The sequence below is a fragment of the Haematobia irritans genome, chromosome 4 (assembly GCF_050003625.1).
Source record: "Haematobia irritans isolate KBUSLIRL chromosome 4, ASM5000362v1, whole genome shotgun sequence".
Lineage (NCBI taxonomy): Eukaryota > Metazoa > Arthropoda > Insecta > Diptera > Muscidae > Haematobia > Haematobia irritans.
This window is the reverse complement of record NC_134400.1, coordinates 133,534,455-133,558,840: the sequence shown is the minus strand read 5'-3', so window position 1 is coordinate 133,558,840 and position 24,386 is coordinate 133,534,455. Positions and strand designations below refer to the sequence as shown.

The window sequence follows — 24,386 nt, the reverse complement described above, 5'->3', positions numbered from 1 at the left end:
ATTGGCTTGATTTATTAATTTGGTAACACTGGTTATTGTTTTCATTTAACAGCTGGATAAAGGCGGCATCGGTTGAGATAGTTTAGTGAGGAGAAAATAATAATTAAAATTGTGATAGTTTAACATATAATAATAGAATAGTATGCCTGTGTTAATAAGAACGTAAGTACATTTTTCTATAATTGTTTTGCAATTGTTCTGAAAGTATTGCTTTTGATCGACAATCTTCTGGTTCTACTTACCAATACATACAGTGGGCCTAAGGCATACTTTCGATACATTCTGAAAATGACATAAAAATGAAAGTCTTCAGAAACGTTCTTACCTTATATGAATGTGGGTGCTGTGGTCGGTTTCTCCACGAAAGCTATTTTAATGGTGCAAAAATATATATATTTTATTAAATGTCAAGTTATGTATGGAAAAGACCTTGATCGCGTAACATTTCACCTTTCCAAATTCATTGAAACAATAACCGTGAAGACAAGCTGGTTTAGGTTTCAACGATATTTTTTTAGGTTGATTTTTCTAGAGTTTTTCTTAATAAATGACGCTTCATAACGAAAACGTTTAAGTTTGAAATACGTATCAAGCGTTAATTAGGGTTGCCGAAATCCGGGACATTGTGCCGTACATTCCGGGATTTATCGGGACAACGAAAACAGTCAAATTGTTCGAAAATAGACTACATTTTATCACTTGGTAAATTTGTTATTGTCAGCAAACTCTGAAATCCCTAGCTTCTTAGCTTCTTATAATTTATTTAAATAAAAGTGATAATGAAGTGCTGAAAACATAGTTATTTCGCTTAAAATAGTGAAAGGTATATTGGTGAACAATTTTTGACTTTCCAAATGGAATAAAGTGATAGTTTTTCAAATATTTTTCCCGACACGCTGCCTCCATTGGGAATAAAAGCTCTGGCTGATAGACGCTACAGCATGTAACTTGCAACTTGTAACTCAACATCAAACTTTTATTAATGCATAAAAATATGTTAAATGTGATAATCGTATAAATGTTATATTTATGAGAATTTATAAATGTTTAATAAAATTAATAAACATTTAAACAATCGTGTTTTACTTGACCACAATGATTCTTTTACAACTATCTTAAAATGCACTTTCTCTGATTGTTTGAAGGGGCTCTTATTGGCGTTCTTCTAAATGTATCCAGAAGGGCACCTAATAATTGCACTCATGCGATACTTTTTTGTAGTAACTTGGCGTGGTACAACTTCTCAATAGTGACGGCGCTTTTCCGATGAGTTTTGGATATCGTATACGACTGTTTTCGACGTAGTGGTGATTCTCAGAAGCGCCCCCAAACTCAAAAAATGTTGGCAGGGTAAATATCTTGGAGCCTCTGAAACTTTCTCCCATGATTTTATATCAAACATAAACATTTGTGGGAAAATTTGTTTTTTAAAAACGGAAACCTAAACTTATTTTTACTTGTATATTACTTTCAGTTCTGGCGAACAAACTTAAGCTCCGAGATGCCTTTCTATACTGGCAATTTTGATATCTCCATGGACATGGTTTGGGTATATTTCGCATCAGAGTTGGGGATTGTTATAGTGTCACTAAAGAGTCTATGGTAGTGATAGGGATAAAATCGAACTTTGATATGTTAGCAGTCAGTATAGACTTGACTTATAACTTGTAAAAATGCATTTCGCAGAGAAACGTTAATTAAAAAACATGTAAGGAAAGTCTAAAGTCGGGCGGGGCCGTCTATATAACCCTGCACCACTTTGTAGATCTAAATTTTCCATGGTAAAATTATGAAGATTTCCCTCAAAATGTTTAATGTAGCGGTGGACGTGATCCAAAAAAAAATCGTCAAAAATTTTATACAGCGGTGGATGTAATCCGACAAGTTCAACAATCTCAGAAAGTTCCTTGAAGGTTCGAATGGACCATGAACAGATTCCGGGTTGATACGACTGGAATGGACTGTATGTGAGATTAGGCTCCCAGAATAGTTTGATCAGAAAACCAGAAAAAGAAAAAAGGCAGTATCAGTTTCAGTTAATAACAGAGATATTTTATTGCAGACGGCGGCAGCTTACCAGTTCAATGACTATGCACAAAAATGAAGTTACAATTCATAGATAGAGAAGGACAATTCAATTCATGATAGAGAAGGACAATTCAATTCATGATAGAGAAGGACAACTACTTCAAAGATACAAAGGAAAAGACCTTTCTCTGACTAGCATAGAAAAGTTCTAGTGTTACCGCTTTTAAACTAATTTAACTCAAATTTGGCTAAGTCAACATAAGTTCAACAATTAAGTACATTTAATAAGTCAATTAATCCATTGTTGTTTCTTACAAGTAAATGATAATTCAATTCATAAGTATAATAATAATTCAACACATAAATAAATAGTTCAATTCATGGAAAAATGTGGGTTGAACAGAGTTCAACAGATACCATATCGTTTTTAAAACTTTTCGACTAAGCAGTGGCGATTTAACAAGGAAAATGTTGGTATTTTGGCCATTTTTGTCGAAATCAGAAAAACATATATATATGGGAGCTATATCTAAATCTGAACCGATTTCAATAAAATTTGGCACACATTACTATACTACCAATTGTACTCCTTCTGCAAAATTTATATAAGTGCATATCGGGCGAAAGATATATATGGGAGCTATATCTAAATCTGAATCGATTTCAACCAAATTTGGCACGCATAGCTACAATGCTAAATCTACTCCCTGTGCAAAATTTCAACCAAATTGGGTCAAAAGTCTGGCTTTTAGGACCATATTAGTCCATATCGGGCGAAAGATATATATGGGAGCTATATCTAAATCTGAACCGATGTCAATCCAATTTTACACACTTGACTATACTACTAATTGTACTCCTAGTGCAAAATTTCAACCAAATTCGGCCAATAATCTGGCTTCTGGGACCATATAAGTCCATATCGGGCGAAAGATATATATGGGAGCTATATCTAAATCTGAACCGATTTCAATCAAATTTTGCACACTTGACTATACGACTAAGTGTTATGTTTGTACAAAATTTCAAGCAAATCGGTATAAAACTCTGGCTGCTGGGTCCATATTAGTGCATATCGGGCGAAAGATGGGAGCTATATCTAAATCTGAACCGATTTCTTCCAAAATCAAGAGGGTTCTATTCTGACCCAAATTAGGAACATGTGCCAAATTTGAAGGCGATTGGACTTAAATTGCGACCTAGACTTTGATCACAAAAATGTGTTCACAGACAGACGGACGGACATGGTTATGTCGACTCAGGGACCCACCCTGAGCATTATTGCCAAAGATACCATGTGTCTATCTCGTCTCCTTGTGGGTGTTACAAACATATGCACTAACTTATAATACCCTGTTCCACAGTGTGGCGCAGGGTATAAAAAATAGATATTTGCGTACATTTTTTGAATTTGGGGGCGCTTCTGAGAATCTCCACTACGTCGAAAACAGTCGTATACGATATCCAAAACTCCTCGGATTTGTAGTAACCACGCCAAGTTACTACAAAAAAGTATCGCAAGAGTGCAATTATTAGGTGCCCTTCTGGATACATTTAGAAGGACGCCAATAAGAGCCCCTTCAAACAATCAGACAAAGTGAATTTTAAGATAGTTGTAATAGAATCATTGTAAAACACGATTGTTTAGATCTTTATTAATTTTATTAAACATTTATAAATTCTCATGAATAAAACATTTATACGACTAGCACATCACAGTTAACTTATTTTCGTGCATTAATAAAAGATTGATCTTGAGTTACAAGTTGCAAGTTACATGTTGTAGCGTCTATCAGCCAGTGCTTTTATTCCCAATGGAGGAAAAATATTTGAAAAAACTATCATTTTATTCCATTTGGAAAGTAAACAATTGTTCACCAATATACCTTTCACAATTTTAAGCGAAATAACTATGTTTTCAGCACTTCGTTACCGTTTTTATTTAAATAAATTATAAAAAGCTAGTTGTGCTTGGTGTTTCGCAAAATATAAAATGGCTCTTCTAACAATAGTGATGGCAAAATACTTTCATGCGAATAGTGGTGTCACTTACGAGTCGGTGGTAGCGATGAGGATGAAATGGAACTTTGAAATGCTGGCAGGGTATTTTGTTACATTTTCTGCTCAAGTAACAGCTGATGATTCGAATGACAGTGATTCGATTTGTTTCCAATAGTGATGGGATTGAATAAAATGGTATAAAATCTGACACAACAAATGTACACTTAAAAGTTATGGAAATCCAAACCAAAAGTTTTTTTGAAAGCGATTTAATTTCAAATCGTTTTCTTTTCCAAAATGTGAAAAAACAATAAAACCTTGTATAAATGAAATTCCGGGATTTTTTGCAAATTTTGTGAAAGATTCGGGACACTTCCTGGAGACGAAATTCCGGGACAATCTAGGCGAATCCCTGCCATCTGGGAAGCCTAGCGTTAATCCGTGTTCTATGCCTTTTTCTTACTGATTTAGTTTTCACTTTAGCGATTTTAGCGGCTAAACTCGAACTTAGTACCCACCTTAAGGAACAAAACCATTAAATTTTTGTTATATCCAATAAACACAAACGTTTGAAAAATGCTATATTTCAAAAATTTTTCAAACATTTTTTCAAAGGATTAGGGTAATATACAAGTTGAGAAAATCGCGTTCTCAACAAAAAACAGACATTACCCTCAACAGTAAATTTCAACACATTAGCAATAATATCTCAAGTGTTATCCTCAAATTGAAATGTATCGCTACTCAATAATTTCTCAAACAATTTTTGATGCGAGTCAAATTATAAATTAACATCGTTGCAAATACTTTTCAACCAAAATTTGTATGAATGATATCCCCACTTCAAAGTCAAAGCCAAAATTCTATGAATTTTGTATAATTTATTCATTTTCGTCAAAATAAAATATATAATAATAGACTTCACTAAATAATACACTACAATACCAATTGAAAAATAATAATCTTATTTAACATATCAACAAATAAGAACAAAACATTAAATATCTTAAACATTATTTGTAAACACTTTTGCATTGATAAATGGATTTCCTTCCTGTTGGTGTCATAAAACAGCATTAAAATTTGAAACTAGAACGTGCTGGACCGCGTGTTAGAATAGATTTCCAGCAGAAGGAATTCACAAAATATCCATTTTAAACTGATAATAGGATGTAAATTAAACTGACGATGTGATGCACATTTTCATCCAGAAGTTGTTGATTTTAACAATTGGTTGTTTTTAACAATTTTAATTGGTTGCACTTTGAAAGGTTTCTAGAAACTTTTTCTTGCCGATAAGCCACTCATTTTTCATTGATCAGCTTCTTAATGTTTCCACGAATGTAGCATCCAAAGATTTTGGTTTTCTGCAAAAAGATTTAAATTTAGTGACTTCTCTAAAGTGTTGATTTAATTTTTCATATTGACTTACCAATTATTATAAACTATTTGAAGCAGTCACAGCTTTTTAATGTTTTCAAGAACGTAGAATCCATAATTTTAGTTTTCTGCAAAGAGATATACATTTAGTGACTTCCTTAATGTTTTTTTTTATTTTCACTTGCCTATTATTCTAAACTATTTGGAGTAAATTCAGTTATTTGTCTAAAATTTTCCATTTTTTTATTTCTTCCAATTGACCACGAACTTCGTTGCATAAATAAGTATTGAAAACCACATGGTTTTTTCGTTGCATTTTAGCGTAGTGTTTTGTCAAAGTTTTCACATATTATCTTCAACACCTTTTCAAAGATTTCATCAACATTTTGGCAAATTTGAAGTAATTCGCAATCAATTTGAAGATATATTGAAGATGAGCTGTTTCAAGTCAAGTTGAATTTATGTTGAAAATTATATTTACCCTCAAACTGAAAAGTTGTTGCATTTGAAAAACGCTCATCCTGTGTTTATTGGGTATGTTCAACAAAAAAACGTAAGTCTAAACATCCCATTATTTATGGAAATTGTCTTCTGCATCATGGTTGATATTAGTACTTTAAACGTAAGATACATTCCTTTGCAACTGAGGACGCTTTCGGCACCATATGATAATTTTCTGCAGTGCATTGTTGTGTCTCTTGGCAGTCCGGTGAAATAGAAATGGGTCCACCAAAGAAATCGAAAAAGGATAAATTTGGTTCAGAAAAATTTGGTAGGTGATATATCCAAACATCGTGGTCCCATATAAAGAAATGTTGTATTAATTCTAAGGTAAAAAACGCAGAGCGGAAGACGATGCATACTCCCTAATGGTGGAGGACAATGACACCATGGATTTTAGCGAAGCGGACGGTATCCCTGGTGCTGCTTCCAAAAATGCTGAGACAAATGATGATGGAATTATGACAGATGAATATGGAGCTAAAGATTATCGTTCACAAATGGATCTCAAGGCCGACCATAACAACCGACCCCTATGGGTAGCTCCTAATGGTCATATATTTTTGGAATCATTTTCTCCTGTATATAAGCACGCACATGACTTCTTAATTGCCATCTCAGAACCCGTTTGTAGACCTGAACACATCCATGAATATAAACTCACTGCCTACAGTTTATATGCAGCGGTCTCTGTGGGCCTGCAAACCCATGATATTGTGGAATATCTCAAGAGATTAAGTAAAACCACAATACCCGAGGGCATTGTAGAATTTATTAAACTATGTACATTGTCATATGGCAAAGTTAAGCTAGTTTTAAAACACAATCGTTATTTTATTGAATCGCCGCATCCAGATATTTTGCAAAAGCTTTTAAAAGATCCTGTCATTCAACAATGTCGCCTTAAGCGAGAAGAAGGAGATGGATTCATCCAGGGCACATTGGAAAAACAAGCAATTACACAATTTGGAACTAAGTTACCAGAAGGTACAACCAAGACTGATGGAAAAACAGTTGCTAATGTGTCTGCAACTACAACCAATGCGGATGGCACCGTAGCAGTACCTGATGATATTACAAACTTCTATGATAAGATTGATAACGAGGAAGAGGATGAGGACGAGGCGAATTTAAATACGGTGTCATTTGAAGTTAGCCAAGAAAAAATTGAAGTAATTCAGAAGCGATGCATAGAAATCGAACATCCTCTGCTGGCAGAGTACGATTTTCGAAATGATACCCATAATCCAGATATTAATATCGATTTGAAGCCAGCTGCTGTTCTGAGACCGTACCAAGAAAAAAGTTTACGTAAAATGTTTGGTAATGGTCGAGCCCGCTCAGGAGTTATTGTACTTCCTTGTGGTGCCGGTATGTTAGTTACAATTTTACACATTGCGTAAATGGCACTAAGTTCGATTGTTTTGTCTACAGGTAAATCATTGGTGGGAGTTACAGCTTGTTGCACTGTTCGAAAGCGGGCATTAGTTTTATGTAACAGTGGTGTTTCAGTGGAACAGTGGAAACAGCAATTCAAAATGTGGTCTACTGCTGACGACAGCATGATTTGTCGTTTTACTTCGGAGGCTAAAGATAAACCAATGGGTTGTGGCATCTTGGTAACAACATATTCTATGATAACACACACGCAGAAACGTTCATGGGAGGCAGAGCAAACTATGCGTTGGTTACAAGAGCAAGAATGGGGTATTATGGTTTTGGATGAGGTACACACTATTCCTGCAAAAATGTTTCGTAGAGTATTAACGATTGTACAATCCCATTGCAAACTTGGTCTTACCGCCACACTTTTGCGCGAAGATGATAAAATTGCAGATTTAAACTTCCTTATTGGTCCTAAGCTTTACGAAGCCAACTGGTTGGAATTGCAGAAAAAAGGTTACATTGCTCGTGTTCAGTGTGCTGAAGTTTGGTGTCCAATGTCTCCTGAATTTTATCGCGAATATTTAACGACGAAAACATCGAAGAAAATGTTATTGTATGTAATGAATCCTTCCAAATTCCGCAGCTGTCAATTTCTTATAAAATATCATGAGCTACGAGGAGACAAAACTATTGTGTTCTCCGATAACGTGTTCGCCTTGAAGCATTATGCTATAAAAATGAATAAGCCATTCATTTATGGACCAACATCCCAAAATGAGCGTATACAAATTTTACAAAATTTCAAATTCAATCAAAAAGTAAATACAATTTTTGTTTCAAAAGTCGCCGATACTAGTTTCGATTTGCCTGAAGCCAATGTTTTGATACAAATTTCATCTCATGGTGGTTCTCGTCGTCAAGAAGCTCAGCGTTTAGGTCGTATTTTGCGTGCGAAGAAGGGTGCAATTGCAGAGGAATACAATGCTTTCTTCTATACGCTTGTCTCACAAGATACTATGGAAATGAGTTATTCTCGTAAACGTCAACGTTTCCTTGTTAATCAAGGTTACAGTTATAAGGTCATTACACATCTTAGCGGTATGGACTCAGATCCAGATTTATTTTATAAAAATCGCGAGGAACAAGCACAACTGTTACAACAAGTTCTTTCAGCTTCCGATTTGGATTGCGAAGACGAAAAAGTACCTGGGGAACCGGGATATCGCCCCGGTGCTTCGACGTCATCAAAACGTGCTGGCGGCCTCAGTTCAATGTCTGGCGGCGACGATGCCATTTACTATGAACATCGTAAAAAGAATTCAGGAAATATTCATCCGTTATTTAAGAAATTCCGGGGTGTTTAATCAAATTGTTATTATGTATATGCATGTAATATTCATCTAAATTTGTTTAATGTAAACTCATATATAATAAAAAACATCTTTCTTTTGAAATAAGTATTTTGTTTTCGTCATGGGTACTTCTATTTTGAAAGACAAGTCACACTAACGAATAGCGAGTCGACAATGGTGCAATTAGCCTCACTTGCCCAAAAATAACAAAAATATATGCACAATGTCAGTAAAAAGTAAATAAGCAAATACAAAAATATTTGTTGGAATTTTGTATCATTCATGAGAAATATTAATGGTATGGAAAGATGGCTACATCAATTGCAATTATAAATTCGTTAATGGAAAAAACGATTTGAACAACCTCATTATTGTAGAGCACAAAGAGATTAAACAAAAGAACCCACAAACATTTTTTCATAGACATTACAATCCAGAATACATCGTACATACATTCTTCCAATTGGCGTACAAATATCTAAAGAAATCCCTTGTCTCCAGATAACGGTATAATTCTGTAGTTCTTGAAGTCGAATGATATAATGATTTTTTGCTAATTTTGGATACATTTTATTGTATTTTTTTAGCTATTGTGTATTAAGATCTTCACTATCTTCATTACAGAAAAACTTCTGGAGGATTGAAAGAGTGGGCTATTGTAGAACTCCAAGGAGATTTGGAGGTGAGGACTAACGAAGATATGCATGACCAATTTGTGGGTGATCTTTACTACAACAAATATGGGCAACCGGTGATGATTATTTCCAACGCAAAACAAAAATAAACTGTGAATTAATTCCATTATGTTTTTTTATTTGTAGATTTTAATTATAGGACACCATATTCTACAGGGCAGAGAGCAAAAATTGGAGAAACCATTTGCAGTCTTAGAGAAATCTAAAACGAATGAGGGTCAACATTTGTTGGATCAAACGACTACTAATATGAATACCAGTATTATGAATAAAACTGTAGATCGTACTTTGCTGGATAACACAGTTGCATTGGAAAATAAAAGCAAACAACGCACTGAATATACCGTACAAGCCATTGTTACCAAAAAGTTAACATTTAAATCCAGACCAAAACCTATTATAGCCAACGTGGCGAAATCTGTTTAAGAGAGTTATATTTAATTTTATTTATTATGTATGTATTTGAGAATCAAAAGAAATAAAAAATAAAAAAGCAATTTAGAGAACATTTAAACAATTTCCATTTCACGCTCAATTCCAACGAATTTCAATTGTTCTGTGGGACCATATCTGTAGTCAAAGAACAGTTCTTCTCCCGGTTGAATAGCGCGTTTAGCAAATATTCCAATACGATGATCTCCGGTAACCATCATAACCTTGGCATAGCAATTAGGATTAATGGAATGATTGGCGAAACGAATTTTATTACCCTTTCGAGTGGCATCAACAACGAAATCATTGTTCAAGTTAAAAAGAAATGAACACATATATTTGTCGTAAACTTTTCCACGACGGTCGGCTTCGTCCTGTGATATAATTTCTCCACAGTATTCGGATATGAATTCGTTTTTTTGTGCACCCTCTTTCAAGAATATCCCCCAGCCAGCGACATCCGAAGGAGCCATAAGTAAGTGCTTATCTGTAATAAATGATAATGTATGATTATCAAAATCTTTAAAACCGTGGATAACAAATGTTGGAATACTCACGTAAGCCTCTCTGCACACAAACATTTTTGCAAGTAATTTTCGTTAATTTGAATTGATCTGCTCCACATGCCTGGCATAGATCAGGATCACATTCTCGTACGGCCAGATAGCAAGGACATTGCTTAGTATTACATTGCGCCTTGCAACGACACCCGGGAAACCGATTTTGACAGTCACTACTACAATTGCAAAACTTCTCGCAAAAGTTTTGTGTTTGTATACACGAACAGTTGGTACTATCACATGGACCTGGGTGATCGCATGGTGTATAATTGTAGACGTGATTGGAAGAAGAGTCTTTCTTCAGTTGTATTTTGCGACAATGCAATGACCACAAACGCTGCTTCTTTTTCTTCTTGCGTGGTGGAGTATAATCTTGGCGTAATTCTTCTATACTGAACTCAGCAGCTTCTTTCTGGGCAAATTCGTAAACCTTAAATTGTAAAAACATAAATGGATGAAAATGTCATACTACATTGCTAAGTACGTGTCCTTAAAGTTACCTGTTGGCAAGTTTTAGTTAGCATTGTTTGTGCGATGGCACAATAATTCTTAAGAAAAACTTTGTGTAATGTACGAAACAGCGATTGATCAGCACCAGTCCAATCACACTTAGAATTCGAAGTATTCATCATACCAGCTAGAATGGAAAACATGCTTATATCCAAGAACAATGAAAACCGCAATTATGATAATCTTACCCATTATAGAATTAATTTCAGCTGAGGCTGCACTCGTTACTGTACCAGCTTCCTTAGTTTGATCATTGTTAAACTCTTTATTACTGAATTGACTGTTGCTATCGTTGCTATCTTCAGAGCTGGCTTCATTGCAGGAATCCACAGGTGGTGTTTTGCTATCCGCTGCAATTTTCTCTTTCATGCCATCCTAAAAATATTATATGAAGCTTAATTGAATGAGGGCTAGTCGTTATGCAAAACACATTAATAATGAAGTCTCTGATATTATTAACTCCTTTGGATCAGAGCCTTTGCCAAGCACCTCCGTTAATTTTCTCTTCTCCTAATTTTTTTCATAAACTAACATAGAGTGGCATGGTTTCATATGAGATTGCACCTAATTTACAAATATATAAAAGTCGAAAATAGACTTTTTCACCAAAAGTCAATGTCGACTTTTTGGAATCATCAATTCGATCAAACCAACGCTAGAAAAGGATTCAAGAAATATTGCATCGTATAAAACATACTTACCAAAAGCATATAACAATTGTTGCTACAGGGTTCCGTAAATGGTTTGATTTCAGGAAACCGACGTTTTTGCAAATTTGGACCAGCCTGTCCGACTTGCAGACCTATGAAACATAAGCAATATTGTATTAATTGGGAAATTATTGTAAAATACTTGTTCAAGATGAGTTTGAGTTTGTTGTTACCACTGATTAATTTTGGAATGATACTAATATAGATTCACTGTAAATGTTAAAATCGAAACAATGTTGGAAAAATAGTTTGCAATGGATAAAAGCATTTTGGTAATATTTTCAAGGAAATCATGTAACAAAATAAGACAATGCCAATTCGGGTATATGGTAAAAATATTATCGCACAATCTGACACCATGGAGAGAAATGCGTAGAATTATGTAAATGTGCAAATTTAGCAAATCATATTCACAAATTGAATAATCATAGAAATTAAAAGAAGGTTGTTTCACGATTTTGATACATATCGCTTATTTGAAGAATAATGTTAGGAATGATATTTGTTTGTTGATTGTTTTCTTTTGTTAATGTTCTTCATAATTTTGAGCAGGATGATAAGAAACATCGAATGGTAAAAATGGAACAATGATATGAATTAGCAACATTAAGTAATAAAACATAGAACAGCTACAACTCACCGTGAGTTGGATGGCCTGAATTTGTGGTAAATATTAAAGATATTTTATTTTCATATACTCTCAATATGGTTTTTGGAACAAATATTAACATAATGCACAAAAGCATTTGTTTTAAAATTGAAATTTTTAAGTAACAAAAAAAAAATAAGGAGTAAAAAAATAGAAAATATTTCATTCAAATAATTTGGAGAAATAATGAGCAATACTTACGGTGTAGGAAACAATCATATTTGAAGCAACGCCGACAAAAAAGGGTATGGAATGAATGCAAGGTCCTTTCACGTGAAACACTTTCAGCCTTTTCACCATCTATATTTGGCGTACATTCCTGTGGACGTTCGGGATCTTGATGTTCGGTGAGTTCGATGTATCTATTTTAAAATGTAAAGGCGTTTAGTTTATTTATTTATTTCAGTCTATGGAATAACAAAATTCCTTACAGACTAGGACTTGAAACTAAAAATATATAAGATCTAGTAAATTAGCGAATTTTTCTATATTAACCATTAAATCCAAATTGTATTCATTGATTCTGTTGATCTCTTTTAAAGCCCTTGTTATAGGCTCATTACAAAAATAATTCGTTCTATGTAATGGAACGTAAAAGAACTTATTATGACGCAGAAGCCTTGGAGGTACATTCAAATGCAAAAGTTTAAGCAAATCAGAACAATCTACTAGACAATAATATATAGAAACATTTGTGACTGAAGCATTCTTCTATTCTCAAGTGTTTTAAGTGATATAAGTCTGCATTTGTCCAAAGAAGATGTTTCAGGAGTAAAGAAATTAATTGACCTAAGAAAAATATATTCAATGCGTTTGAGTCTATAAACTAGTGTTTATATGTAAATGTGTTTAGAAACGATTAAATAACAAGTCCATTGTGAGCCCACAGGTTGTCAACTAATATATTATGTCGTTTTTATGTTTAGCCTAATGAAACGAGATCTATGCTTTATAGCTGAGAAAAGTGGTGTTTGGGAATTAGCCTTTCTATGTAAAATGGCATTCTAACCATGTATCACTTCACATGTCTTTTTAGTTCAGTTAGACAGTTCGTTGCTGTATTTTCTCGGTGATATCATTATATTCGAAGACAAACAACTTTCGATACACTTACAGGAAAATTCATTTATGTAGAAGATTTCTCGCTTCTAGAACTAGTTGACTTATGGCGATTTCGATTGGGAAAAAAGGTGCAACATTCTCGAAGTTGATTGCAAAATATGAAAGAAACTGTCAAAGATTTTGGATCCTATATCGCGCACAATATTATGAATTAACAATAACTTTGGAATGACACTATCATTTGGGCGAAAATGCAATGAGTAAAAAAGTAGTGTAACCCCAAGGCAACATATTTTTGCGAAACGAAAACGCCCTTAGTTTGGATCAAAGTCAGCAAGATCTTAGTTCATGGTTACTAATTTAAATTAATAATGAAATCCGCTGTATTACCAAATCACAACTTTTGCCGTTTCATACTGTGAGACTTTCTCAAATACCACCAGTCTTTTGAATACGTAATGTTATCAATTGATACATAGCTTTTTTTTTATCATATTATACTTACTTTTCCTTAAGCTCTTGTGGTGTTCCTTTGTCGGGAAAGTTGGAGCTAACTGCTTGGAATATAATGGGAGGTGGGAACGGCAACTTCTCCGTAAGTTTCTCCAAGGACTCTTCATTAGTTTTTGATTCTTCTTTTACTTCACCTACGTCGGTAGTATCATTTTTCGATCCATCATCCTTAGCATCGTCTATTTTAGAGGTAGAATCTTTTTTCGATCCATCATTTTCACCATCATTCTTAGCATCATCCTTTTTAGATGTTTGGTTTTCAGCAACTTTATCGTCTTTACCTTCTTCTTCGCTTTTCACTTTGTCCTTATCATCATCAGTTTGGGAGTTGTTATCTTTGCTTTCTGTGGTGTTGCTTTTAATGGGTTCAATTTTTAATGGCACTCCTGTTATTTCCTCGATTTCTTTGGGATAGGTGCGCATCAACGCATGAACTAATTCCACAAAAATTGTGTCATCCATAAAAGATGGATCCTTGTCACCATGAACCTTGCCGTCATAGTTCTTTATTAATTCTTCAATAAATTTACCATCTTTGTCCAAAACTTCATCACCCATATAGGGAATGTTGTGCAACACAGTCTCATCTTCAACCATAAAGTTTTGCTGGGTAGGTGCCCATGTATACATTGTAGGTATAGGTGTCACGGCATTAATGATACAGATTGGAATTTGTTGTGTACCACCGCCGTTGTATATTGTTACTTCTGCTCTTTTAACACAATCGACATGAGGTGGATCGTACGGTTGCGCTTGCCATAATTTTGGTTCGCAATAAAGGTCCTGCACGTTGTAATTATGGTCATCCCTGGAGAAGAAAGTAAATAATTAGATGGTTGTTATTTGGTTACCCTTCGTAAACATACCAATTTTTTATCCAAGCTTCTTTAATTTCGTCCGCCCTTTTGTATCGCTTTTGTTGCCTTATTTTGATGTACTCCTTTTTAACTCGGCGCTTCCATTCCAGGGAAACTTTTGTGTTGTTAGCCATGCTGAAAACCGGAAAAACGTTTGCAAACGTATTTCTTTTCTTCCCGTTGTCCAGTTACTCGAAGATTATTTGGCCACTATTTCTTTTCAAATTAAATCCTAAATCAAAAGCGTTCCATCGTCCCCCTCACGCATCTCGAATTCGTCTGACCAACGATGATCAACACCAAAAGCCGATGATTGTCAAGGGTTATGCGCTTTACAGACTATCAGTTATTCCGGACGACAAAGCTCGTGTCGAACATATCCCATATATTGTGCACATTATAAGTTAAGTCCGAAGGCATAATCGATACTGCTGCATGTTTATGGGGTCGATAACATATTTACCGATTATTTAGTCATCGCCGACAAGTCGTATACATCCGACACACTGTAAGATTCTTTACAAACACCGACATTCTGTCCGGAATAACTTATAGTCTGTAAAGCTCATTATGCGCTTTACAGACTATCTGTTATTCCGGACGACAGTGCTCGTGACGAACATATCCCATATATTGTGCACATTATAAATTAAGTCCGAAAGGCCGGTACTCTGTTCGGTTTTCGCGTTGAAACTCCATACAAAACCAAAAAATGCGAAAAATTTGCGAAATTTTTTCCATTTGTGATACTTTGTTTTTTTCGTGTTGAAAAACTGACGTTTATAGCACGGCGCCATTTGCAATGTGAATTAAGAAATAATTCATTTATTAAAAACTATTTGTGCGGGTTTATAAATCAAACACGGACCATATTTTTGTTCCGAAACTATACAAAGGATCAAAGGAATAGCAGATCAATTGCCCAAGGAAAAATAAAATGTTATTTTGTAAAAACATGCAACAACCACCAACTTAATCCAATATCGCTCCCTGTAAAATGGCGCTCCAAGCTACCTAAAAAAACGCCGCTTTCTATGTGCGAAATAATGGTTTCCATAAAAAATTTTCGCAAGAATGAACATAGTACCGGCCTGAAGGCATAATCGATACTGCTGCATGTTTATGGGATCGATAACACATTTACCGATTATTTAGTCATCGCCGACAAGTCGTATCGATCTGACACACTATAGGATTCTTTACAAACACCGACATTCCGTCCGGAATAACTGATAATCTGTAAAGCGAATTATAGGTGGGTATTAATAATAATCCATTAATAATCCATTTTATGGAATACAAACTTTGTGAAAATTTTCTTTGGGCTATTCCCCATCAAGTTATATGGAAATCTGCAAAAAATATGTATAATTCAGCTTTGGTTTCCACTTGTGAATCACTTTCTTTCTCATGCGCCGTTCAGACTAATCTTATAGTCTGATAATATATTATCTTCATAGTGTGAACGTCGTACTAATGTTCTGGCGAAACTCGAACAGCTTTGTGGAAGGGTTTTTTTAAAGGTAACCGGTACATAAAACGTCATATTTACACAGCACTGCGAGACAGCAGGGAATATTTATTTGTTTATTATCAGAAGAAATTTACAACAAATGGAACCCTCGGCATGCGAAGGTAAATATTAAGATAGCAAATTGTTGAACTTGGATATGGATATAAATTATTTGTTATAATCGTAGATTTAAAAGCCTTTGAGCGACGTCTCACAGAGGTTGTGTCCTCTTATAAACCATCAACTGTTCGTTGGAGAAGTAAGAACTATGACCCATCTCCCAAATATAATAACCATATATGTTTCTTTTTTATCATCGACGCAGTTGTGCTTGCAGTTATTTCTTTGTGTACAGCAATAGGCGCATGGTATTGGCTAAGAGATCCCAGAACTTCGGTAGTACCTCTAACAGAGTCCCTTCTTATTCATCCTGTATTTACATTTGCCACATTAACTCTGAGTAAGTGCACATTCGTTCTCGACACATCTACTGACGATTAATGTATATATTTCATCATTACAGTAGTTTTATTCCTCTTTGGGATACACAAACTAGTATGTGCTCCTCAAATCATAACAAATCGTATGCGACAAGTATTAAGTGATTTCAACATGAGCTGTGATGACACGGGGAAACTCATTTTAAAACCTCGACCGAATAATAATTAACTGACATGGCTAAATGTGCTCCCGAAATTATTGACTTAAGAACAAAACTTATTAGAAAAAATGGGATGAGATTTGTAAAATATATTCTGTATGTGTAAACAATGAAAATACTTGCCCCCCATTAGTAAATATTCACTAAAATAGACTATTATAGATTGGGTGCTATGATCGTGTTTCACAATGAAAATCAAAACTAAACTTGAAAGAAAAACTCTTTAAACAATTTCTAACCACCCGAACTTCATCCCTTCGTGTCAAAAGCAAAGGTTCTAACTATTTTAATTTTCTTTTTTGAAAGTGAAATCCAATATATAATTGCAAATATATTCATGATAATGTACTTATATTTGACAGACTTTTGTTTGTGAAGGAAATGGGGATTGTGATGGGAATAAAAAAGTCTACTATCAACCTTTTCAAAATGTGAGAGTCTAATTCCGGTTTTTCAAAATTTTGTAAAGTCGACTTGCGATTATTGAACCTATCAAAGGCTTTGGTTAGGTAAGAATTAATGTCTCAATTTTCGTAATGGAGATCGGCCTGAGAGATTCTCCGCTCCTGCTGTGTATTACTTCACCACCAGAAAAAGACAACGAAGTTCTTTATAGCCGATTTAACTTTTAGTTCATGACTATATAATGTGTAAGTAATATATAATAATATATTAATACATTAAAGTTAAGCTTTCATAACTGAACACATCTCAAAATTTTGGGGACCTTGGGTGTCCAGCTCTCAGAGGTCTCACTGTATTTGATAGACCAACATATTTTTATTATATTATAATTTTTGGCGTCGAGGATTTTTGCATTACCAGGGTGAAGATCTAGTCATAATCCTGACCATAGCAATTTACCAGTTTTTTCTTAGGTTAGGTTGGGTATAGGACAGCCCGTTATTTCAGGCTCACTTAGACTATTCAGTATATTGTGTTACCAGATTGGTGAACTTCTCTCTTATCACTGAGTGCTGCCCAATTCCATGTTTAGCTTAATGACAAAAGGTCCTATTCTTTATAGCTAAGTCCGAACGACATTTCACATTGTGGTGAAACCATTTAGAGAAGCTTTGCAACACTCAGAAACGTCGCCAGCATTACTGGGGGGAGATAATCCACTGCTGAAAAACTTGTTGGTGTCCCTTCGAAACTGGGATTGAACCCACGAGCTATGTATGCAATTTTTAATTAAGGTGGGTACTAAGTTCGAGTTTAGCCGCTAATTTTCACTAAAGTGAAAACTAAATCAGTAAAAAAAGTTATAAAATTATACATATTTGTTGCAGATTTCATTATAATTTGATGGGGAATATCCCAAAGCAAATTTTCACAAAGTTTGTATTCCTTAAAATGGTTTATTAAAGAAAAGTAATCGTGAAAAAATGACGATTTTACACATGAAATTCATTTTCATGTTACCCTTATATCGAAACCAGTGATCAACGTCCAAATGCATGATTTTTTTTATAATTAATTATTATTCCAACTTTATGGATAAAGAAGGTTAAGGTATTCGATCAACTGAGTCATTGAAAAGAAAACGCCAGATAAAAATCTATAACACGCCTGACTATACATATTTCCGTTTGTACGAATGAACTTTTCCTTTGTCTTTAGTGGGATAGGTAACTCAATTTGGATCTTATATACTAATTCTTAGTGGATAAAACATATATTATTCTCCTGTAAAATGAATTTTCCCGATTCATGCAGCAGTATCTCATTGTCTTGCCGAATAAGATCAATTGATGGCTACTTAGATAATCATGTATCATAAGGGGTTTTGTTCACAGCTTTTCGGTTTTGTAAGTCTGTATTCTTTTCCTTAGTAAAAAAATCGTCACCAATTTCAATGATGGTGGGTTATACTTTGGACATATGTGCCAGCAATCTCTAAAGATAATTAACTATGGAAGTGTCAATACCTCCCAAGGTATTAATGTCGGAAGAGTTTGAAACATCTTACCTTTATTCTTTCATTCAATCATTCTGTAGTTGGCGCCAATTTCAAAGATGCTGAGGTGTGTATTTAAGATATGTGACAAGAATCTACTGCCATTCTCTTCAATGAATATTCACAAATATGAGTAGAATATTACTTTGGGAATATTACTTTAGGATACCAATATGGATTAGAATAGTCAAGAAGATAAATGGAAAATAACCCATCCACTGGGATTCCACATGGTCTAACTAATACGTTTCCATCATCCTCTATAACCATAAGCGTAGGAAGGCCTCTGGTGAGGGGGCTTAGACCCCCCCCCCAGAATTTGAAACTCTATTTATGATTTTCCATTTTTCAATAAATGTCAATAGTTTTTTTTAATTTTTTTAACAACTAAACAAGTATATACAATCGCCCAAAGTTCCGCTAAAGACTTTCATGAACAATCGAATTACTTGGGTTGTGGTAGCAGTTGCCGATGACAATGTTTAAAGTCAGATATTTCTGAAATAAAGCTGTGGTTGACCTTTTGATTGATTTAGTTTAGTCAATTTAATTAAAAAAATAGTAATTGATATTAAAACTATTCTTTCATAAATTGATATCTTAATAATGCTGCGAAAAAGCGTCGCCAAAAAAGTAGTGAAATGTTCTTTTTGGGTGTAGAAGTGGTGCAAAATTGGCGGAGAAGCAATGAATGTAATATGAGCTTGTCATAGGACAAATGTCCACCGTTTCAACAGCCGTTGCAATGAATTTGCATCACTTTTTAAGGTGAGATCCGAATTCAATGTTTTGTGAATTAAAAAAAATTGTGATATTTTCCCAAATAAATAATTTTTTTTATTGTTTTTATGATTTTTAATGCATTCTGACGCTTGTTTGGAACGTTTTTCTTCGAATAATTTCCAAAAGTATCGATTTTTCTATAATGGATTTAGCAGTTTTATGGCAAAATTTGAATAATTTGTACCAATTTATTTATTCTTACTCTTTTTTTAAACTATTTAAAAAAATAGAAAACAAAAAATTACACATTAAAATATGAAAAAAATGAAGTAAAAAAAAACTTCCTGTGTAGTTAAAATAATTGAGGACATTTTTGGAAGTGCTTTTAAAGTTGTGCCTTTAGAACAACTCACAATTTTTTTGCTGGGAAAAGTGTGGAACTACTTTTAGCTGCTTTATTATAAATTAATTGTCGAGTTATTTTGATGTCTAATTTTTTATTCAATTTTATGAAATAAAACATTAATTGAACCATAAGTTCAGTCTATAAATTTTTAGCTAGGGGGGCTATAGCCCCCCCTAGGAAAATTGCCTAGCTACGCTAATGTCTATAACCCAACCTAATCTACTATCGAATCATTAAACTTGGAAAAATTAGGGTGCTTTAACTAAAGTCGATCGGAGTGAAAACAAGATGACTAATAAATAAATAAAAAACTTTCAGTTATAGGTTTATTGTTAAATATTAACTAATTTATTTTACTTTCTGTTTATTAAAATTACTTAATTAATAATTTCATTAGTATGATTTTACTCTCGTGTGAATGCAGTTAAATTTTCTTCTCGATTTTTAGGGAGTATAGTAATGGGATGTGCACACAATAATAGCATTTCCTTTAGATGGTTATCTATTAAATAACAATAAAGATATTCGAATTTAGGATTATGGATTCATTTATAGTATTGACGTCTAGGTTTACTCCTCTAAATAAAAAATAAATGCTAAAATATTTCCTTGACAGTGTTTTGTTTGCATAGATTTAACGGTATCTTACTTTTTAGCAATATATTCAATTCTTGTATATATATATTTTTTTACATATGTAGATAATAATTAAGGAAACTGTAAAAGATATGGACTCATTATTGTTTCAGTTTTTTTTTTCTTCTAAATGCATTAATTTATTCTTTGTTTTCCATAAAGATACACCAGCAATTTAAAGGAAGAAATAATAATATGCACATAAACACAAAATCAGAAAATTGCATTAATCTAAAAATACTTGAAATATATATAAAAATCACATATAGTATATATAAAACAATTCTTAAAAATAATAAAAGTCTACTAGACCAAATAATGTACATACAAAACATACTATATATAAAAAGGATTTGTTAGGAAGAAATACGATACAATTTTACACACATTTATATAGTACTTGTAATAGAAAAAAAATAAAATTGTTTTAGAATACAAATTTACTAAAAACATGAAGATACATAGGATCATTTCTGATCCTTGCAATATCTTCAATTTTGATCGAAAAATGGAAATATTTTCTTTTTTACTTTTGGTTGGTTTTAACTATTATGTTAATTGAAATTCGATGATTGCAAAAAAATATCGATTTTTTTTAAAGAATATACGTAAATATGCCCAATTTCAAAACAAAAACATTATTATCCTAGAAAATCGATTTTTAGGTAATTTTCAAATTCGACTAATAAACTTTGGTATTTTGTGAAAATCGTCTCAAATTTGCCACCGCAATTTTTTTGTTGGTATTACTCTGCTTTCGACTCTTTTCTGGTTTTTAAATAATCTGTTTTCGACTCTATTCTGGTTTTTGTTATACCCTGCGCCACACTGTGGAACAGTGTATTATAAGTTAGTCTCTGAGAGATTATAATGTTGTACTCAGAAATGCGAAGAGAATATCCCACCTATTTGTAGGTCTTTGCCTAGTTCTCAGAACTCAAAAAGCCGTGTTCTTTAACAATATATTTTGCAATAATAACAAAAGTCGAAAGTCGGCTTCTCCAAAATGTTAAAAAGTTGATAGTTTTCAAATTTGACATTTTTAAATTTCTAGAAGTTGAAAATTATTATTATTATTATTTTTTTTAATTTGGGAAGTAGAAAGACGACTTTACTCTTCCAATTTTTGGAAAGGTTGAAACCACGACTTTTGCAAAAGTCTAAAAACATAGAGTAATTTGTTTTAAATTCGTAGAATTCGAACGATGACTCTCTGATACTGGTTATAATCCCTACCATGAAACTATCCTGTTTTCTAAAACCCAAGTTGAATTGGCGTACTATAGATTTTAAGGCATCGATTTGTGTTTAAGACAAAAAGCAAAACAAACAAGATAAATTTTATAGTATTGAAATTTAAAGTATTACGCTAAACTTTGTTGATGTTAATTTTTTACATGAAGCAGTTTGTTTTTCTATCAATGACATAAACTAAACATAACATAATAATTGTTGTAATTTATTGCTGGTGTTGGTAATATTTGTTGTTTTCGTTTTGAGGTTTTGGTATTCAGCCGCAACAGTTTCTATTTTATTTTTTTTAGGTAAAAAAGATTTTAAGACAATAATATTAATAATATATATAAAACAAAATAATAGTAATAATAAAAAACATGTAAGCACGCACAATACATAAAATTATTTAATTTTTTTTCTTTGTTTTGTTTTTATATAAAAGACGATCTATAGCAAATAGCCCACTATCACTTGATGAGAAGGAGGTGCGGGTTATCGTTTTAGCTATGTTTAAAGATAAACAGAACTTGGTAACGCATTGTATACAACTGGAACAGCACCTCCTTGTAAATGGCTCGTCCTTATATCTCTGGTTTTCGCATTGATGTTTTTGTTGCTGCAGCTGGCCTATTGAACTCGTATATTATGCTGCCAATAGATTTCTTATATTTTTTGGTGTATTCTCTTCATTTAAATGTTTTGTAGTATATCTCAGAGCATTTAATAATGGTTCAGCTTTTATTGCTGGCTGTGCTTGAAGCAATCGTACACAGCCTTTTACATCGACGTGGGCACCGCGGGCAAATGCACCTACAGGATGAACATGATCGTATAGAATGACCAGACCGACCATAACTCGCAGGACTAGCAGGTGAGTTTCTTCACGTTCAATTTGTTGGAGGAGTTTACTATAGCAGAAAGAGAGAGAAAGATAAAATCCAAATTAATAATGTACAAATTTATTGAATACAGATTAACAATTTTCAAGTTTTTAGCTAATATAGCAAATTTTAACAGCTTCCTTTTTGATTCTAAAACATATTAGTTTTTCACAAATCATTTACTTTGTACATCCAAAAACGTTCTTATAGACATTCTTAATTCTCCCTCACAATAAGTTATTTTGCGAAGTTTTTAATGTCTTGAAAACACCGGTTCTATTGTTCCACCGAAAGTGAGATTTCTAACAAATCCAACATTCGGGGTAAACAAATAAATCGGCCCATCGGTTTTGATCATCTAAAAGTATGCTCATCCACTTATTAGCGGATAAAATATGTGCTTTATGTTTCAAAACGTACGAAAAAGGTAAGTTTTCTAATTTGAAATGAAGTCTGAAAACTGAAAATGAGAAATCAATGTAGCGTATGCTAAAAGAAAGACATCCGATCTTTAAGAAGCCCACGCAAAATTCATTTCTTCGTTGATCCGGTTTGCATAATTAAAAGGTCATTTTCTGTGCAGATATTGTCATACTATTCTCAATCTCTTAAACGTGCAGCCCAACCGAATTAAAATTAGGACTTCTATGTGGATAATAAATAACAAAAAACCCAAACTATATAGTACTAGATTCTATATTTTCTTTACTTGTAAAGGAATGAAGAAGGAGTAAAATCTTATATATTCCAAAAAGTGAAATCATGGGCCGATAAAATTTGATTCAAAATTTCGTGCTAATCAGGTCAATTTTGCAGAAGTCAAATTGGAATTTCGGTCTATATGGAGGTCATATCAAAATACGTACCGACATGAAATATTTTTTGTGTATATTCTTAGGATTAAAGATAAGAATAGATTTCAAATTTCAGGAAAATTGAATGAAAATGAAGTGCTGTGCGCTCAAGAAATAACGTCGAGAGATCGCTCCATATGGGCGATTTATCAAAAACATCCAGTTTTGAACCACGAACCGTCTTTTGTAGTCTTGTAAAAAAATTTAATATCAATATGTGCTTTAATATTACCAAAAAGCTACAAAACAAAAAAAAATATTTTGCAAAATTTTATATCTATAGAAAATGTTGTCAACTTTTTATCTCTAAGAGAATTTTATCAAAATTTTATCTCTATAGAAAATTTCGTCAAAATTTTATTTCTATAGAAAATTTTGTCAAAATGTTATTTCTATAGAAAATTTTGTCAAAATGTTATTTCTATAGAAAATTTTGTCAAAATGTTATTTCTATAGAAAATATTGTCAAAATGTTATTTCTATAGAAAATATTGTCAAAATGTTATTTCTATAGAAAATATTGTCAAAATGTTATTTCTATAGAAAATTTTGTCAAAATGTTATTTCTATAGAAAATATTGCCAAAATTTTACTTCTATAGAAAATTTGGTCAAAATTTTATTTCTATAGAAAATTAGGTCAAAATTTTATTTCTATAGAAAATTAGGTCAAAATTTTATTTGTACAGATTTTTTTTCAAAATTTTATTTCTATAGAAAATTTTGTCAAAATATTATTTCTATAGAAAATTTTGTCAAAATATTATTTCTATAGAAAATTTTGTCAAAATTTTATTTCTATAGAAAATTTTGTCAAAATATTATTTCTATAGAAAATTTTGTCAAAATGTTATATCTATAGAAAATTTTGTCAAAATGTT

The 24,386-nt window shown here is 33.0% G+C and overlaps 5 protein-coding genes and 1 long non-coding RNA gene across 9 annotated transcripts in view; 3 read left to right on the top strand and 3 right to left on the bottom strand.

Moving 5' to 3' along the window:
• Positions 1 to 9: 9 nt before the first annotated feature.
• On the top strand, positions 10 to 9,860 carry LOC142235139 (chromosome transmission fidelity protein 8 homolog). Its single transcript, XM_075306394.1, has 3 exons — positions 10 to 162; positions 9,273 to 9,399; positions 9,470 to 9,860. The coding sequence occupies exons 1-3, from the start codon at positions 143 to 145 to the stop codon at positions 9,767 to 9,769; spliced, it is 447 nt and encodes a 148-aa protein (XP_075162509.1). The 5' UTR covers positions 10 to 142; the 3' UTR covers positions 9,770 to 9,860.
• LOC142235140 (uncharacterized) lies at positions 4,891 to 5,580 on the bottom strand. The gene is made up of 2 exons (XR_012721807.1): positions 5,462 to 5,580; positions 4,891 to 5,396 (listed from the first exon to the last, which is right to left on the bottom strand). It is a non-coding gene; the product is annotated as an uncharacterized LOC142235140 (long non-coding RNA).
• On the top strand, positions 6,034 to 8,753 carry hay (ATP-dependent DNA helicase hay). The gene is made up of 3 exons (XM_075306388.1): positions 6,034 to 6,181; positions 6,241 to 7,281; positions 7,345 to 8,753. Exons 1-3 carry the CDS (start codon positions 6,130 to 6,132, stop codon positions 8,658 to 8,660), a joined length of 2,409 nt encoding a protein of 802 aa, XP_075162503.1. The 5' UTR covers positions 6,034 to 6,129; the 3' UTR covers positions 8,661 to 8,753.
• Positions 9,765 to 14,957, bottom strand: E(z) (histone-lysine N-methyltransferase E(z)). 2 transcript variants are annotated; one of them, XM_075306389.1, is made up of 9 exons: positions 14,646 to 14,957; positions 13,772 to 14,587; positions 12,406 to 12,566; positions 12,196 to 12,210; positions 11,547 to 11,647; positions 11,034 to 11,220; positions 10,836 to 10,972; positions 10,333 to 10,765; positions 9,765 to 10,262 (listed from the first exon to the last, which is right to left on the bottom strand). In XM_075306389.1, exons 1-9 carry the CDS (start codon positions 14,768 to 14,770, stop codon positions 9,853 to 9,855), a joined length of 2,385 nt encoding a protein of 794 aa, XP_075162504.1. In that variant the 5' UTR covers positions 14,771 to 14,957; the 3' UTR covers positions 9,765 to 9,852. The 2 variants fall into 2 exon arrangements, with proteins under 2 accessions (XP_075162504.1, XP_075162505.1); XM_075306390.1 differs by lacking the exon at positions 12,196 to 12,210 and having other exon boundaries at positions 14,646 to 14,956.
• A 1,189-nt stretch (positions 14,958 to 16,146) lies between these two features.
• Positions 16,147 to 17,164, top strand: Cnep1r2 (CTD nuclear envelope phosphatase 1 regulatory subunit 2). 3 transcript variants are annotated; one of them, XM_075306218.1, is made up of 4 exons: positions 16,148 to 16,271; positions 16,337 to 16,408; positions 16,475 to 16,609; positions 16,676 to 17,164. In XM_075306218.1, exons 1-4 carry the CDS (start codon positions 16,250 to 16,252, stop codon positions 16,816 to 16,818), a joined length of 372 nt encoding a protein of 123 aa, XP_075162333.1. In that variant the 5' UTR covers positions 16,148 to 16,249; the 3' UTR covers positions 16,819 to 17,164. The 3 variants fall into 3 exon arrangements, with proteins under 3 accessions (XP_075162331.1, XP_075162333.1, XP_075162332.1); XM_075306217.1 differs by having other exon boundaries at positions 16,151 to 16,271; positions 16,673 to 17,164; XM_075306216.1 differs by having other exon boundaries at positions 16,147 to 16,271; positions 16,337 to 16,609; positions 16,673 to 17,164.
• A 3,053-nt stretch (positions 17,165 to 20,217) lies between these two features.
• Positions 20,218 to 24,386, bottom strand: part of LOC142232671 (CYFIP-related Rac1 interactor B) — a 107,942-nt gene continuing 103,773 nt past the window's right edge. The window contains exon 5 of the mRNA XM_075303315.1: positions 20,218 to 22,679. Within this exon, the coding sequence (XP_075159430.1) occupies positions 22,415 to 22,679 (265 nt within the window). The 3' untranslated portion in view covers positions 20,218 to 22,414. The remainder of the gene's footprint in view (positions 22,680 to 24,386) is intronic.

Coding starts and splice junctions, on each gene's coding strand:
- LOC142235139 (XM_075306394.1), top strand. CDS start 143: ATGCCTGTGTTAATAAGAAC. Junction 163..9,272: donor ATGCCTGTGTTAATAAGAAC/GTAAGTACATTT, acceptor TCTTCATTACAG/AAAAACTTCTGGAGGATTGA. Junction 9,400..9,469: donor ACAACAAATATGGGCAACCG/GTGATGATTATT, acceptor TTTTATTTGTAG/ATTTTAATTATAGGACACCA.
- hay (XM_075306388.1), top strand. CDS start 6,130: ATGGGTCCACCAAAGAAATCGAAAAAGGATAAATTTGGTTCAGAAAAA. Junction 6,182..6,240: donor ATTTGGTTCAGAAAAATTTG/GTAGGTGATATA, acceptor ATTAATTCTAAG/GTAAAAAACGCAGAGCGGAA. Junction 7,282..7,344: donor TGTACTTCCTTGTGGTGCCG/GTATGTTAGTTA, acceptor TTTTGTCTACAG/GTAAATCATTGGTGGGAGTT.
- Cnep1r2 (XM_075306216.1), top strand. CDS start 16,250: ATGGAACCCTCGGCATGCGAAG. Junction 16,272..16,336: donor GGAACCCTCGGCATGCGAAG/GTAAATATTAAG, acceptor TTATAATCGTAG/ATTTAAAAGCCTTTGAGCGA. Junction 16,610..16,672: donor ATTTGCCACATTAACTCTGA/GTAAGTGCACAT, acceptor TCATCATTACAG/TAGTTTTATTCCTCTTTGGG.